Source organism: Stenella coeruleoalba (assembly GCF_951394435.1).
Source record: "Stenella coeruleoalba genome assembly, chromosome: 15".
Classification (NCBI taxonomy): Eukaryota; Metazoa; Chordata; class Mammalia; order Artiodactyla; family Delphinidae; genus Stenella; species Stenella coeruleoalba.
This window is the reverse complement of record NC_137161.1, coordinates 24,430,600-24,445,669: the sequence shown is the minus strand read 5'-3', so window position 1 is coordinate 24,445,669 and position 15,070 is coordinate 24,430,600. Positions and strand designations below refer to the sequence as shown.

General features: G+C 37.4%; 1 protein-coding gene across 3 annotated transcripts in view; it reads left to right on the top strand.

Annotated features, from left to right (window-relative positions):
- The window catches only part of ITCH (itchy E3 ubiquitin protein ligase), a 121,473-nt gene that overhangs the window by 67,189 nt on the left and 39,214 nt on the right, over nucleotides 1–15,070 (top strand). For 2 of the 3 annotated variants that reach the window (XM_079946529.1, XM_079946530.1), the window contains 4 exons: nucleotides 7,829–7,986; nucleotides 9,494–9,683; nucleotides 11,040–11,135; nucleotides 13,026–13,200. In XM_079946529.1, coding sequence (XP_079802655.1) covers nucleotides 7,829–7,986; nucleotides 9,494–9,683; nucleotides 11,040–11,135; nucleotides 13,026–13,200 — 619 coding nt within the window. The remainder of the gene's footprint in view (nucleotides 1–7,828; nucleotides 7,987–9,493; nucleotides 9,684–11,039; nucleotides 11,136–13,025; nucleotides 13,201–15,070) is intronic. The other variant, XM_079946531.1, reaches the window with a different exon arrangement.

The window sequence follows — 15,070 nt, the reverse complement described above, 5'->3', positions numbered from 1 at the left end:
AGCATGTTTTTTGTGTTAAGCATGAATTCCTTTGCATTAGCCTTTTCCAGAGAGCATACCTCTGAGATCATGGGTTTGAAAAACATTTTGTAAACTGTCAAATGCTGTTTAAATGTTGCTACACAACAATCATGGTGGTGAATCCCTTGCTTTTGTTTGCAGACTTCATAACTACAAGGCATGTGAACAAGGCAAAACCTCCCCCTCCCCTCAGTCATTTAAGAAGCTTACTAAACAGCTTTAGGTTCTTTTACTGTAATTCAAGCACTGCCTATATCATCAGTATAGTCCTGTTGGTCTCCTTTCCCCCATAGCATGTCTGGATGTTGTATATTTCTCAGTGTTGTCTTCTGTCACTTTTATCAATTACCAAGATGATTGGTGCCTGGCATTCAACATTTTGTTTTTGGATGTGCCTTCTTGACTGTTAATCTTTGATTTGTATATTGTGACCATATTATATTAGCATCTTGGTTCTCCATGTTTCGATCAGGTACATATGTATGGTGAGATAAGCAGGGGTTTGTAAGACTGAAGCAGAAAACAAAGCCATAGTAGCACTTAATTTGTAGCTAATTGCTTGTCACATATAATGGTGGTGATAAGTTCACACTGACAATTCTGTACAGTATACAGGTTTCCATATTGGTTTTCAAAATTCATCTCAGGTTTTAGCTCCACAATCACTCATTAAAGGAACTAAAGTTAACCACCAGTGCTATTTTAGTATCACCATGTTTCTCAAGCTTCAGAGTACATTAGAATCACCTGTAAGACTTGTTCAACAACAGATTGCCCAGTCACAGATTGCCAAGCCTTGTGTCCTCCTCCCAAATTGTTACATCTAGGATGGGGCCCAAGATTTGCATTTCTAACAATTTTCCAGGTGATACTGATAGACTAGGTCCTACACTTCGAGAACCACTATTCGGGAGACATACAGGTACTTCTTAGATTTCAACAAACTATTATGGGAAATCTTTCAGTTATGTAACAAAGTCTATTTCTTGAAAATCTAGGCTTGCACAGTTTGGCAGAAGTGTCACTCGATCTTAATCTCATCCTCTTTTACTTCAGAGCTGGTTTGAATCCTGTTTCTTTTTTGAACTGCTTTTACTTGTATTTATTAGAAAATGATACATGATTTTTAAAATGTGAAACAGTCTATAAAATGTATAAAAACTTCATGGAAGAAATGGCATTTGACCTAAGACCATTAAGCATAGTTATAATTTGGATATGCATGTCTTGAGGGAATTGGATGAAGGAGTCTAGGTGGAAAGAAGAAAAACAGTCATGGAGGTGGGGAAGAACACAGGGGTTTTATTGGAAATCTTTAGCCTCAGTATTTGGCTGAAAATAGAGTAATTGAAAGTGGGAAATGGCAGGTGGTGAATTTGAAAGTAGAATCATTCTGTATTTATTGCCTCTTACTATGTGTCAGGCAGTATGATGAACAGGTTTCCTGTTATTTCAGTTAATCCTTAAATATTTTTATGAGGTAGGTATCATTTTTACAGGTTATGAGAAAACTGAGGCTCAGAAAGGGCAAGAAACTTGCCTGAGTTAATAGTGTAAGTGGCACTGTTGAACCTGGGACTGCCTTACCTTCAGAGCCCAAGTGTGTTTTACTGTTGCCTAAAGTGGAATGCTTCCCCCCCCGCCCCGTGCCCATGTAAGTGCTTATCCCTCAATAAATGTTATTTTTAGTACTGCAGAGGTTGGAGCCAGATGGAGATTTTGGTTTGCAAGTATAGGCGTCTAGAATCTTTTTCTCTGGAGAGGAATGTCTTTTAAAATATTTGAACAGAGCATTGGTATGGTCAAAACACCATAAGAAAAATTATTTGACAGTCAGTATGTAGTTTGGATTGTATGGTGGTGGTGAAGGTGGGAAGACCTCTGTGGGAACTTATTACAGTAATCCACTGAGAGATAATGAGGGTTGGAACTGGAGCAGTGGTGGTAGAAGAGTAGAGAAAAAACGTGCCAGTGAAATCAGTGGGACTTAGGCATTGAGTATCAAGAGGCACAGGAGAGAAGAAAAGTCAAATTGCCTGCGAGGGTAGCAGAGTCACCCACAGAACTAGAACATAGGAGGAAGAGTGGCTTTAGCATTGGAGAGTTATTCTATATCTCCTGCATTTAGCTGATAATTTGGTACCAGGGGATGAGAATGAGACAAAGATTCGAGTTCTGATTTGGAATTATTTTAAAAGATGATTTTTGAAATCATGGAATTTGAGACCCTAGGCAAAAATTTGTGGAGAATGAAAACTAAGATAAGAACAGAACCATAGGGACCTATATTTAGTAAAGTGGAGGAAGAGGACAAACCAAAGAAGGAATGGTTTAGAAGTGGGGAGTACAGGATTAGAAAAGCAGTGTCACAGAAATTAAGAGAAAAATGTTTTTAAAAGATGTGTATTTAACATTATCAAATACTGCAGGAGAGAATGAGATCTTAGCCTAATCAAGCCAGGGAAAACTGGCTGTATGGAAAAAGAAAAATCAGGTTAGAACTTCAGCTCATCCCCAAATGAAGGTGGATTCTAGGTTTTTTAAATTGATTTTTAAAAATGAAATTATAAAACCTTTAGAAGAAAATATCTCTGAATACATTTAATTATGTAGAAATATAGAACTCTTGTATGTTCAAACATGTAAAAGCAAATGATCACTATTTAACCAATATGAAATTAGTACCTTCGGATTGTAAAAAGCTCTCACAAATAATGAGGAAAAATTATTCCTTTGTAATAGAAAAATGTACAAAAGACAGACGTACAGTGAGTGCATGGAAGAGGAAACTCAGATGGCCTATAAATGAAATACTGTTGAACATTCATGTTTTTATTTACCAAATTGACAAAGATTTAAAAGTATATAAATGGAGGCTTCCCTGGTGGCGCAGTGGTTAAGAATCCGCATGCCAACGCAGTGGACACGGGATCAAGCCCTGGTCCAGGAAGATCCAACATGCCACGGAGCATCTAAGCCTGTGCGCCACAACTACTGAGCCTGCTCTCTAGAGCCCGCAAGCCACAACTACTGAGCCTGTGTGCCACAATTACTGAAGCCGACGTGCCTAGAGCCCATGCTTTGCAACAAGAGAAGCCACTGCATTGAGAAGCCCGCACACTGCAGCGAAGAGTAGCCCCTGCTCACCGCAACTAGAGAAAGCCCGCGCACAGCAATGAAGACCCAACACAGCCAGAAAGGAAGGGCGGGCGGGAGGGAGGAAGGAAGGGAGGGAGGGAGGAAGGAGCAATGGGATAATATATTAAAATGTTAAAAGTATATAAATACTTTATAGTGAAATGGGCATTTTCATATCTATCTGGTGGAGAACAGATCAATTATTACCTTTAAAAATATTTTTTTCTTGGGTGCAGTGGTTGAGAATCTGCCTGCCAATGCAGGGGACACGGGTTCGAGCCCTGGTCTGGGAAGATCCCACATGCCATGCAGCAACTGGGCCCGTGAGCCACAGCTACTGTGCGTCTGGAGCCTGTGCTCCGCAACAAGAGGCCGCGATAGTGAGAGGCCCGCGCACCGCGATGAAGAGTGGCCCCTGCTCGCCGCACTAGAGAAAGCCCTCGCAGAGAAACGAAGACCCAACACAGCCAAAAAAATAATTAAAAAAATATTTATTTTCTTAAGTTAGCAATCAATATTTCAGTTTAAAATATTTGCCTGCTTTGCCCCAGCTATTCTATTCTGGCAGTCTACCTGAAGGAAATAGAAAATGTCACTCCCTTCCGTAAAAAAGCTTAGATTATGGTATATCCATAAGATAGAGTATTCTACAGTCATTAGAAATGTTTTCAGATAATTTGGGTGAAATGCTCAGTATATAATGAATAATAAAGAAACAAAAACTCACCCAGGATATGAAACATTGTATGATCATATAAATAGTATAATCAGTCATAGCCAATGCAAAAGGACGGACAAGAGATTATCTCTTAATGGTAATAATCTCTAGAATGTACGATTGAAGGTAATTTTTATTTTATAACTAGAAATTTTTATTTTGAAAACCTCTTAATTAAAATGCACTAAATACATTAGTTGAATAAATACCAAAAATTACAGTGAAGGAAAGGAGAATGAGAGGATAGCTAGAAGAGTAATTAAGATTGAGGAAGTGTTTTAATTATACTTGTGACTGAGAGGAACAATCTAGAAGAAGGAAGATGATGGAAGAGAGAAGAAAGGTGTTAAATGATGGTGAAAAGCCCTAGAGCATATTATTTGTGTCCTGAAATCAAAGACCCACAAGACAAATTAGCCTCGAAGAAGTGAAGATAGATTTTCTTTTCCCCAGAGGTGGGAAACAAACAGATGAAGATATTAGTGGCATAGAGAAATTTTAAAATAGAGAAAAAAGAAGGATAGCTGATAATCATCATTTTAGGGAAGAGGTGGAGTCAGGGTCATCTACAAATTGGGATTAGGTATTTGAGGAGATGGGAAAAGTTTTCAATGAGCAATGGGAATGTGGCCAGGAGTAGATTAGAGATGTAGAAAATGATTGATTTTCAGGCAGTATGGACAGCCCAGTTGAAGTTGTTGAATAATGTGAACTGAAGTCCATGTTGCCTCAGTCTTTTTGAAGTGATCAAGCTTTAGGAAAGTGAAGTTTGTTAGAATAGAAAGATATAGACACTATAGAATGGACTTGAGGACACGGGGAGGGGGAAGGGTAAGCTGGAACAAAGTGAGAGAGTGGCATGTACATATATACACTACCAAATGTAAAACTGATAGCTAGTGGGAAGCAACCGAATAGCACAGGGAGATCAGCTCCGTGCTTTGTGACCACCTAGAGGGATGGGATAGGGAGGGTGGGAGGGAGACGCAAGAGGGAAGAGAGATGGGGATATATGTATATGTATAACTGATTCACTTTGTTTTAAAGCAGAAACTAACACACCATTGTAAAGCAATTATACTCCAATAAAGATGTTAAAAAGAAAAAAAGAAAATACACTAAAGGATTCTGCCACCTTAAAAAAAAAAGATATAGACTAGAGAAGCACAATATTAACATTTTCTATCTTTTGCTTGGGTCTGCGTAACTGTATAGGACCTAGCAAAAGCTCTTTGTCCTTGCAAATTACTGTTAAACTTTTTATTACTGGTAATTTTAACACCACCACACTAATCTCATTGAACCTGTGGTGTAGGTTGTCATAGTCATCTGTCATTTCTAATTCTTCAGCTTCTGGGAGACTTGAGCTTTGATTTGTTTTTGTTTGTTTGGTTTTTTGTTTTTATTTATTTTTGTTTTTTAATATTTATTTTTTGGCTGCATCAGGTCTTAGTTGCGGTGTGCAGGATCTTTTGTTGCAGCGCCTGGGCTCTTCATTGCAGTGCGTCGGCTTCTCTCTAGTTGTGGCACGTGGGCTTAGTTACCCTGCTGCATGTGGGAATCTTAGTTCCCCTACCAGGGATCGAACCAGTGTCCCCTGCATTGCAAGACAGATTCTTAGCCGCTGGATCACCAGAGAAGTCCCTGTTTTTGTTTTTTTAAACAGGAAAAAAGTAGTCACTTAGGCAGCACAAAAAAAGAATTTTTGTCTTGTGAGTCATTGGAAATGAGAACCTCAGGACTTTCCTTACTAGACCCAGCATAAGATTTGTTAGGACCTTTTGTAGAACTATCTGCCCCTTTAATTTGGTACTTTACCTGGTTTATTTACTCTAGTAATACACATGTAATTTCTCAGCTGGAACATTCTCCAGGGTTACTTGTTGACCCCAGAGAACAGTAGTGGGAAAAGTAAATGAAGGACTAGTTGTAGTGAAAAGATTGCTTGGGGGTGGCGAGTATTGGGCAATAGTGAATTAAGGTACTTGGGAAAGTAGCCTATGATGGAGCCCAGGTGATACTTGAAGAGAACTGATGGACCGTGAAGATAGAGAGGGGATTAAAGTCATGATGAGACTGAATAAAAGATACAGTAGGAGGCAAGTAGAAGGAATAGAAGGTTGTAGGAATTTCAGTGTTTAAGGTCTAGGAGGAGGAGTGATTCTAACTAAGTATCAAGAAAATTTAAGGAATCATAGTACACAGCTTGTCAGATAATTATGTTGAGAAATTGAGGCCAAATACTAGAAGGGTGAGCAGCATGGATGTTAAAATCTCCAAAATGTTAATCTTCAACAACAGAACATAACATTTTTGGAATCCAGTTTCTGCTGTACTTCTGTTTGTCGTAGCAGATTTATCTCATGCCCTGAATGTTCCCCCTCCCTGACATATCCCTAAAACGTGACCAGTAGTGGAAGTGTAATTTAGTTGAACATTATAGCTGAGAAGATTTTAAGGAATCATTTAATCCAGGTAAATGCACTTTTGAGGTACAGAGAGATTAAATAACTTTTCTTTGGTCATATAACTTGTCAATAGCAGAGTTGGAGCTCGAAACCTCAATTTCACATTTTTGGTCCATTCTGCCAGTTGTTTGTCTTTTTAAAAGCATCAAGAATCTTTTTTTCAAACTAATTAATCACCTCTTAAAATAGTATAGAGAGGCAATACGCAGAGTCTCAAAGAGGTCTACGACTCAAAAGGGGGTATATGACTCTTCACCTAGGGGAAGGGGAGCAGTGTCAAAGCTGACTCTTGCTGCATTCCGTTCATATTCTGGGGTTGCTTGGTCTTCTTGCAGGTGGTCAGCACTAACCAGGTGCTCACTGCCTGTTACTGAGCTTTTCCATTTATTCAGAATAAGCATTTGAGAAACCCCGCAAAGCAGTATTTGTCATGCCCTGCTGTTCATGCACATCATCTGGAGATCTTGTTAAAATACTATTTCTGATATAGTGGGTTGGGAGTGGAGTCCAAGATTGTGCATTTCTAACAAGCTCCTGTGTATTGTGCTTGCTTCTGGTCCAAATACCACACTTTGACTTCTGGAAAACATAGTATGAAAATGATTTAATGGTACTGCCTGTATTTTAGTTTCTTGAATCTATCAGATTTTATTCAGGCTTGTTGTGAGGTCCAGGAGTATGGATTAATACTGAGTAGTGGTTTCCAGTTACCAGGTAGTAGATATCAGAGCTTTAGCCAAGGCATCTCCAAACTAGCTAACTCATGCCTTGCTTTCTATTTCTAGTCAATGACTAGACTCCCCTGGGAAAAGGAATCACCTGTGTTTAACTGACAGTAACTTTGTATCTGACATTCCTGTTAGTGTTCTTCCCCCTTTCTCTCCAATTGATGTCATTGCTTTGAAGAAATGATAGTTCCTTTAAAAAAAGGTCTGTGGGCACCTCTTTTCTAGATCACTTACCTTGAACATTTTGTATACCATTTGCTGGGATGGGGCGAGAGCACCTATCCCTGGGAAATAAGTGTACTTCTTTCTCCTGTTGTGGAACAGTCAGCTTTGCCCCATACCTAAATAATATTAAGAGCCAGTGGAAACCAAGAAAATGATGGTTAAGTTATCTATGCTTGTGATAAAATAGTGCCCTTTCTAAGGCATTTGGAATTTTGAGAATTTGACTCCATTTCTACTTATACAGGGCCTCTGAAGAGTTATTTGAAATCTGAACCAGCACACCTAATAGTTCTGATTGGTCCCCTAAGTACTTCTGTGCCATTGAGTAACCCCTCACATATTTCTATATAGCTCTGAGGAGCTATATGTAAGACTACCATAAGAGCTGTTTATGTATTTGATAAGGCTGGCCAGAAATTAGGAAGGTTTTCTCAAGCTCCTAAAACTTTAAGTTTTGGTCTTCCTGTTGTTTTTTTTGTTAAATTCAAAGAGCATTCTTTTTCCCTTCTGTTCCTGGCTGTCTTACCCAGAGCGAGCACAAATGGATCAGACCATCCTGAGGATGCAGGGTCTGGTGAAAATAGGAGGGTCAATGGGAACAATTCTCCATCACTCTCAAATGGCGGTTTTAAACCTTCTAGGCCTCCAAGACCTTCACGACCACCTCCACCTACCCCACGTAGACCAGGTGTGTATTCTAGCCATACACTAGGGATGTAGGTCTCAGTACTGTGATTATAAAATTCTTTTTGGGAATTGATCCTCAGGTAAGTGTCAAGAGACCCTTTTAGGTTGGTTTTCTAGCTGAATTTTTATTTAAGATTTTGGCCAAGAATGATCTTTCTATAGTTAACCAAGATGTGCCTGTTCCCCACGTTTTTCTGCCAGGTGTGAAGTTATTGAGGCAGGTGCTCCACTGCGAATGAAAATCTCGCGTGTGCTGGGAGTTCGCTGATGGGCTAGTAGTTAGGATCCTGGGCTTTCACTGCCATGGCCCGGATTCAGGGAACTGAGATCCTGTAAGCTGCACAGTGCAGCAAAAATTTAAAAAAAAAGGGAAATCACATGTGTACTATAAAAAGTAGAGGCAATATAGATAAGATTGCAGCTTTCTGTCAGGGTTTGTAACTGTGGACATAAGCATTTCATAGAGTCAAGGATCTGGTCAAGGTTATATCTCATTATATCCTTTAAAAAGACAATCCAGTAAATAGCAAATAACCCAACAATGCTAAATGATATTCAGATTTTAAAGCAAAAATCACACAAGTAAACATTTCATATAGTAAAAATATAAACATTTACAGTAGGAATATTTATTTTTCCTGATTAGCCAGAATAAATCTTTTAATCTCTCTTTACTTCCCTCTGTTAGTATGTGAACAGGAAATGTAAAATAATCCAAATATTATTAGAAAAGTAAATTGGTTGTCCACAAATCATTTTATTAAATGACATTGTGTTTAAATATGTATCTTCCCCCTTTTCTTCTGTAGATAATTGTGTTCATAGTATATTCCCAGTCTTTAAGATCATATACTACTTTGTCACAATATTAGTGACTTCCTCCAGGAATTGTTTTGTCAATAAGTATTTTTTTAAGATGTAATATGTACTCAAGCAATAATATTCTTTCTTTCTTTTTTTTTGGGCCACACTGCAAGGCTTGCAGGGTCTTAGTTCCCCAAGCAGGGACCGAACCCAGGCTCTTGGCAGTGAAAACATGGAGTCCTAACCATTGGACCACCAGGGAATTCCCACAGTGATATTCTTAAAAATAGTTATTATCAGTCAGATCTTCCATATTATAGGTAACGCCAAAAATTAGTCTCGGATCTGTAGGCATTCATAGGAAAGACAGTTTTAAGGATCTGGAAAATTACTAAATGAACTTATACGCAGGGACCAACACTTTTCTGTTCTAAAAGTTATTTCCTGTGGCATCAAGAAATCATCTGTATGTGCTTTGTAATTAATAATGAGACATGGAGTAAATGGAACCTTACAAGTTGTAAACAAGCCTATTAAGTGGGACCATTGGCTATTTCCCATTATTTATCTTACTTAAGTAATTTTCATCTGCATGTCCATATCTTAAATTTTATATTTATCATCTACCTTTTTATTTAAGTTAAAATTCTCTCCTGAATTTAGATTTCTGAAAATTGTTTTTCTATTTTCCTCAAATCTTAAAGCATCTGTCAATGGCTCACCATCTGCCACTTCTGAAAGTGATGGCTCTAGTACAGGCTCTCTCCCACCAACGAATACAAATTCAAATACATCTGAAGGAGCAACATCTGGATTAATAATTCCTCTTACTATATCTGGAGGTTCAGGCCCTAGGCCATTAAATCCTGTACCTCAAGCTCCCCTCCCACCCGGGTGAGTAATTGCCTTTGGTTAACATGTTTTCTTTAGACTTCTGCATATACTTATTAATAAGGGAAATAGTACTGAACTCCATTCTTTAAAAAACTGTCTTATAACTCTGTATGTGTTTATGTGTGTGTGTTGGGGGAGGTCTAGAGTCAAACTGAACAAAAAAGCTTTGCCACATTTGAAATTTCTCCCTCATTTCCAGAGCAAAGTGAAAGAAAAAAAAAATTTTTTTTATTGAAGGACTCTGAGCCATAGAAAGTTCACCAAGACCAAGTAATAAAATAGTCGCCTGATTCAGATTGTCTTTTCTTTTGAAGGGGGGGAAAATCACTTAATTTTTTTAGCATTATAAAGTCATAGCAGAGTAATAATAATTTAGGAAACTGAGAGGGATTACAAATCTCATGTAAATCTCTACTGATTATTTTTTAAATTAATAATACTCTGATAGTTATACACACACACACACACACACACACACACACACACACACACACACACACACACACACACACACACACACACACACACCACACACACATATTTTGTGGCATTCAAATTAATCCAGAGCTCAGAATGCTAAACAGAAATTAATTGACTAAGTGATAAATTTTAAAACTCTCATGATGAGGAGTTTAATTGCTTAAAGAGACTGTATTACTTATGTGGGTAGTTAGGCCATTTTCCTTTTTGAAAGCCTACATGGGCAGCCAGATTAAAAATTGTTTGTGCAAGGGATTAGAAGTGATTGGTTCTTCGAAACTTTGTTGGTTTATTCCAACAGAGTGGGTGCTCTTAGAAGTGACTGGTTCTTCTAAACTCTGTTGGTTTATTCCTGTCTTTTTTACTTTGGGGTTAAACCTACCAAGGAGACTTCAATACTCATATTGCCTTTTTCTTTGGTACTGTTGTGCAGGAGCACATCTGAAAAAGTCTTATTCTTTGATTTCAGTTTTTCTAGTACCAGAACTGCCCTTTGCCCTTCAGTTAATAGCTGTCTTTCGTCAGATTTTATAACAATAATTACAGTTTTCTTTTCCACTCAAGTCCTATGTATACCCTGATCAGATTGAGACAGTTTTTGTATCCTGAATGCATTGCTTTAAGCCTCTTTAGAAATATAAGACATCTGCTAGAGCAGATACTTCTGCAGGAGAAATCTCATCCACCATGTGTCACCCTCAGTATAACATTTCTTGACTTTATTCCTAAATTCTTTTGGTATCTGCTTTATATACGGACATGCTTATTTGTCTCAGCTCTGTAATATCATCATATAAGAGAAGACGACAAATACAGGATTAAAAAACCAGGCTATTCATACATGTAGCATATCAGCTTTTTAATTTTATGTTTAAGTTGGGAGCAGAGAGTGGACCAGCATGGACGAGTTTACTATGTAGATCATATTGAAAAAAGAACAACGTGGGATAGACCAGAACCTCTACCTCCTGGGTAAGTGTCTGTATTGAAGAAGAAAAAAAGTATTTATTCAGAACTATAGATTATATCTATACAAAAATCTTCCCTACCTTCCTACTTTTCCTCTTCTGTCGATCTTGTCTCTCTCTACTTTGTTTTATGATAGGTGCAGACTAAAAAGAAGAGAGTCAGGGAATTGATTGGCCATGATGAATGACTTTTATTTTCACTCATTTCTGACCTAAAGAAAGATTCCGTTTCCTTTGTGAACTTTTACCTGGCTCAAACTGCAGGGTTTTAATTTTAGCTTTTTTTTTTTTTAACTGTATAAGAATTATAGCCCCTATCCTATATATGGTAAAGTTCATATTATAAAAAACTAATATATAATAATGAAGTCATTGCAAGATAGTTGGGGAAATATTAATATATTAATAATAATAAAATGAGGATATATTAATAGAATGTTAAGCATTTAACATTTATATTATATAAAATAATTGGAATAAAAAATATTTTCATTTGAGGGAAGTCAGTAGCAAATCTGGGGAAATATTTAATCTTGCTAGTAATCTTAAATACACACCTAAAAAGTACAGTGTTGGTGAGACTGTAGAGGAACTTTACCTCATAACATTGCTAGTGGTAGTATAAGTTAGTTACAACGCTCACAGAAAGGATATATAACCATAATAATACCCATACCCTTAGTAACCCTTTCCAGGAAATTCATCCTCAAGAAATAATGCAAAGGAAGAAAGAAATTTTTGATATATAAATGGTATTTATTATTTTACTACAGTTGGCGCTCCAATATTGGAGGGGAAATATTGGGGGGGAAATTCCAAGATGTTTCAAAAGACAAAATTTTGAATTTTGAAAATTGAATTTCCCAAGCCCTGGGAACTATTTACATAACATTTTATTGACAGCTATTTATGCAGCATTTACATTATATTAGGTATTACAAGTAATCCAGAGATGATTAAAGTATACTGGATGATGTGCCTGGTTATATGCAAATACTATGCCATTTTATATGAGGGACTTGAGTATCTGAGGAGTGTTCTGGAACCAATTCTGTATTTGTAATATTAGACTAGTAGGCATAACCCTAAATAATCAACCAGGTAGACATCACCAAGTTATTTTATCAACGTTCACTTGATAGGTTATGTACCCATTTGAAATGATAAATAAGATAGTTGTATTCTTGTGAAAAAGGGCTTTTTCTGACATCTGTGAAAAGCACCCTCTCTCCCCCCCCTTCTGTGTGTGTGTGTGTGTGTGTGTGTGTGTATGTTTCTGTCCCTATTGGGATTGCAACAGTCAAAAGAACATTTGAAAGAAAGAAAATGAGAGGTTTTGTCTTAATGATTGTTTGAGACTTAATCAGTAAGATACATTCTGTTTTAAAAACCTGATACACCTTAACTTTTAAGAAAGAAATTTTTATACACATTCCTCTTAAGTTCACTTATAGACCATTTAAAATATATAAAATAGGGCTTCCCTGGTGGCGCAGTGGTTGAGAGTCCGCCTGCCGATGCAGGGGACATGGGTTCGTGCCCCGGTCCGGGAATATCCCGCATGCCGCGGAGCGGCTGGGCCCGTGAGCCATGGCCGCCGAGCCTGCGCGTCCAGAGCCTGTGCTCCACAACGGGAGAGGCCACAGCAGTGAGAGGCCCGCGTACCACACACACACTATATATATATATACATACATATATATGTATGTATGTGTATATATATATATATATATATATATATATATATATAAAATAAAACACTTCAGGTAAATCAAAAGTAGTATTGCAAGGGAAATTCTTACCAAACCTGTACCAGGGCTAAAATGAAGTCCTGTTTAATTCTTATCTGTTTCATGAGTATTTGTTGAATCCAGTTGTTTTTGTCCTGATTTAGCTGGGAACGGCGGGTTGACAACATGGGACGTATTTATTATGTTGACCATTTCACAAGAACAACGACGTGGCAGAGGCCAACATTGGAATCCGTCCGGAACTATGAACAGTGGCAGCTCCAACGTAGTCAGCTTCAAGGAGCTATGCAGCAATTTAACCAGAGGTTCATTTATGGGGTGAGCATATGTACTTGCATTATAAACTTAATGAGTGTTTGATTTTTAACCTTTTCTTGCATATGAAATGTAAAGCAGTAAAAAGAAAGTACAAGTAGGATGGCAACCCAGTTGTTGCTGTTGATAGATTATTATTTTTAGACCTTGTTTCCAGTATTCTGTGTAGGTGATTTATTCTTTTCTTTTTAAAAATTCCGGAAGTTCAACCTCCTTTGCTTTGTTACTGTTGAAAATAAAAAAGAAGTTAGGACAACTTAAAATTCATTTACGAAAGAATAGTAAAAATAAATCCAAGCAGTTTAGAAAGAAAACAGTTATGAATTTAATACTGCCTAACTTAGCGGAACATTAGATGGCTTGGGTCTAATAGCACCTGACTCAATTGTAGTGAACTAATGATAGAATTGAATCATTTTGTAACATATAAACGTAAAATTTATGCAATAATTATTTGGTGCTGTGGGAGACTAAAGAAATTTGATTCCTTATAGGATGATGTTAAATATATTATTATGGCTTTAAAACCATATTATCTTTGGTATCAAAACATCTCATTTCTGGAAATGGTTTAAATTTTACATAAACCAACTCTCCAAGAGTTCAAGAGAAGCTGACCCTCTCCATTTTCATCTCTTCTCTTCTACTACCATCAGTATCATCCCTGTTAGAATCCATAAGAGTAAATTCCTATTCTTACTAGGAATTACCTTTTTTTTGCCTTTTCTCCATATTTCTGTTTCTTGGACCTCATCATCATCATAATCATTCACTGATGTAGATAAATGCACTTTTATCAGCAGGTTTCCCTTCACTACGTGGTTATGACTAAAATAACTTTCTTTCACGCAACAGTTTTTCTTGCCACCTTCTGTCACAGCAGAAGATAGCTGTCACTATCTTCCCCTTCCCAGTGGTTTTAGAGTTGAAATTAATTTTTGTCTCATCTACTTCACCGTTTTCGTTTTATTTTCTCCAATGCTGTTTTACATCTTCCTTTCTTTCTAAATTATAATCACCTTTGGTATGCCTGGCCAAATTTCTTTTAGGTTTGAATACCTAGCTTGCCTGCCTTCTTAAAAGCTAGTTTCCACATAGGTGTCCAGTGGAAAGAGGATGGGCTTTGGAGTCAGGTACATCTGGGTTCAAATCCTGGTTCCACAGTTACTTTCTCTATATGACTTTGAGTAAGTTACTTAACCTCATCAAGACTCATTTACTTTATGTATACAATAGATCCATATATAAAATTACCTCAGAGGGTTTTTTTTTTGACGATTCTGTAAAATAAAGTTCCTAATATGTTTGGCACATACTGGTTACATAGAAATGTTAGTTTTCAACTTTTCTCTCCCTCATATCCACAATTGCAAATGTGCCCTTTATCTCACTTTTATAATACATGATCTTTTTTTAATACATTTATTTATTTATTCATTTGTTTAATTTTTGGCTGCATTGGGTCTTTGCTGGTGCACACGGGTTTTCTCTAGTTGCTGAGAGCGGGGGCTACTCTTTGTTGCAGTGCATGGGCTTCTCGTTGTGGAGGCTTCAGTAGTTGTGGCACACGGGCTTCAGTAGTTGTGGCTCGCGGGCTCTAGAGCACAGGCTCAGTAGTTGTTGCACACGGGCTTAGTTGCTCCGCGGCATGTGGGATCTTCCCAGACCAGGGCTCAAACCCGTGTCGCCTGCATTGGCAGGCGGATTCTTAACCACTGCACCACCAGGGAAGCCCCTATAACATATGATTTTTTATTTATTTTTATTTTCATTGAAGTATAGTTGGTTTACGATATTATATTAGTTTCAGGTGTACAACATAGTTATTCAAATTTTTATAGATTATATTCCATTTAAAATTGTTATAAAATAG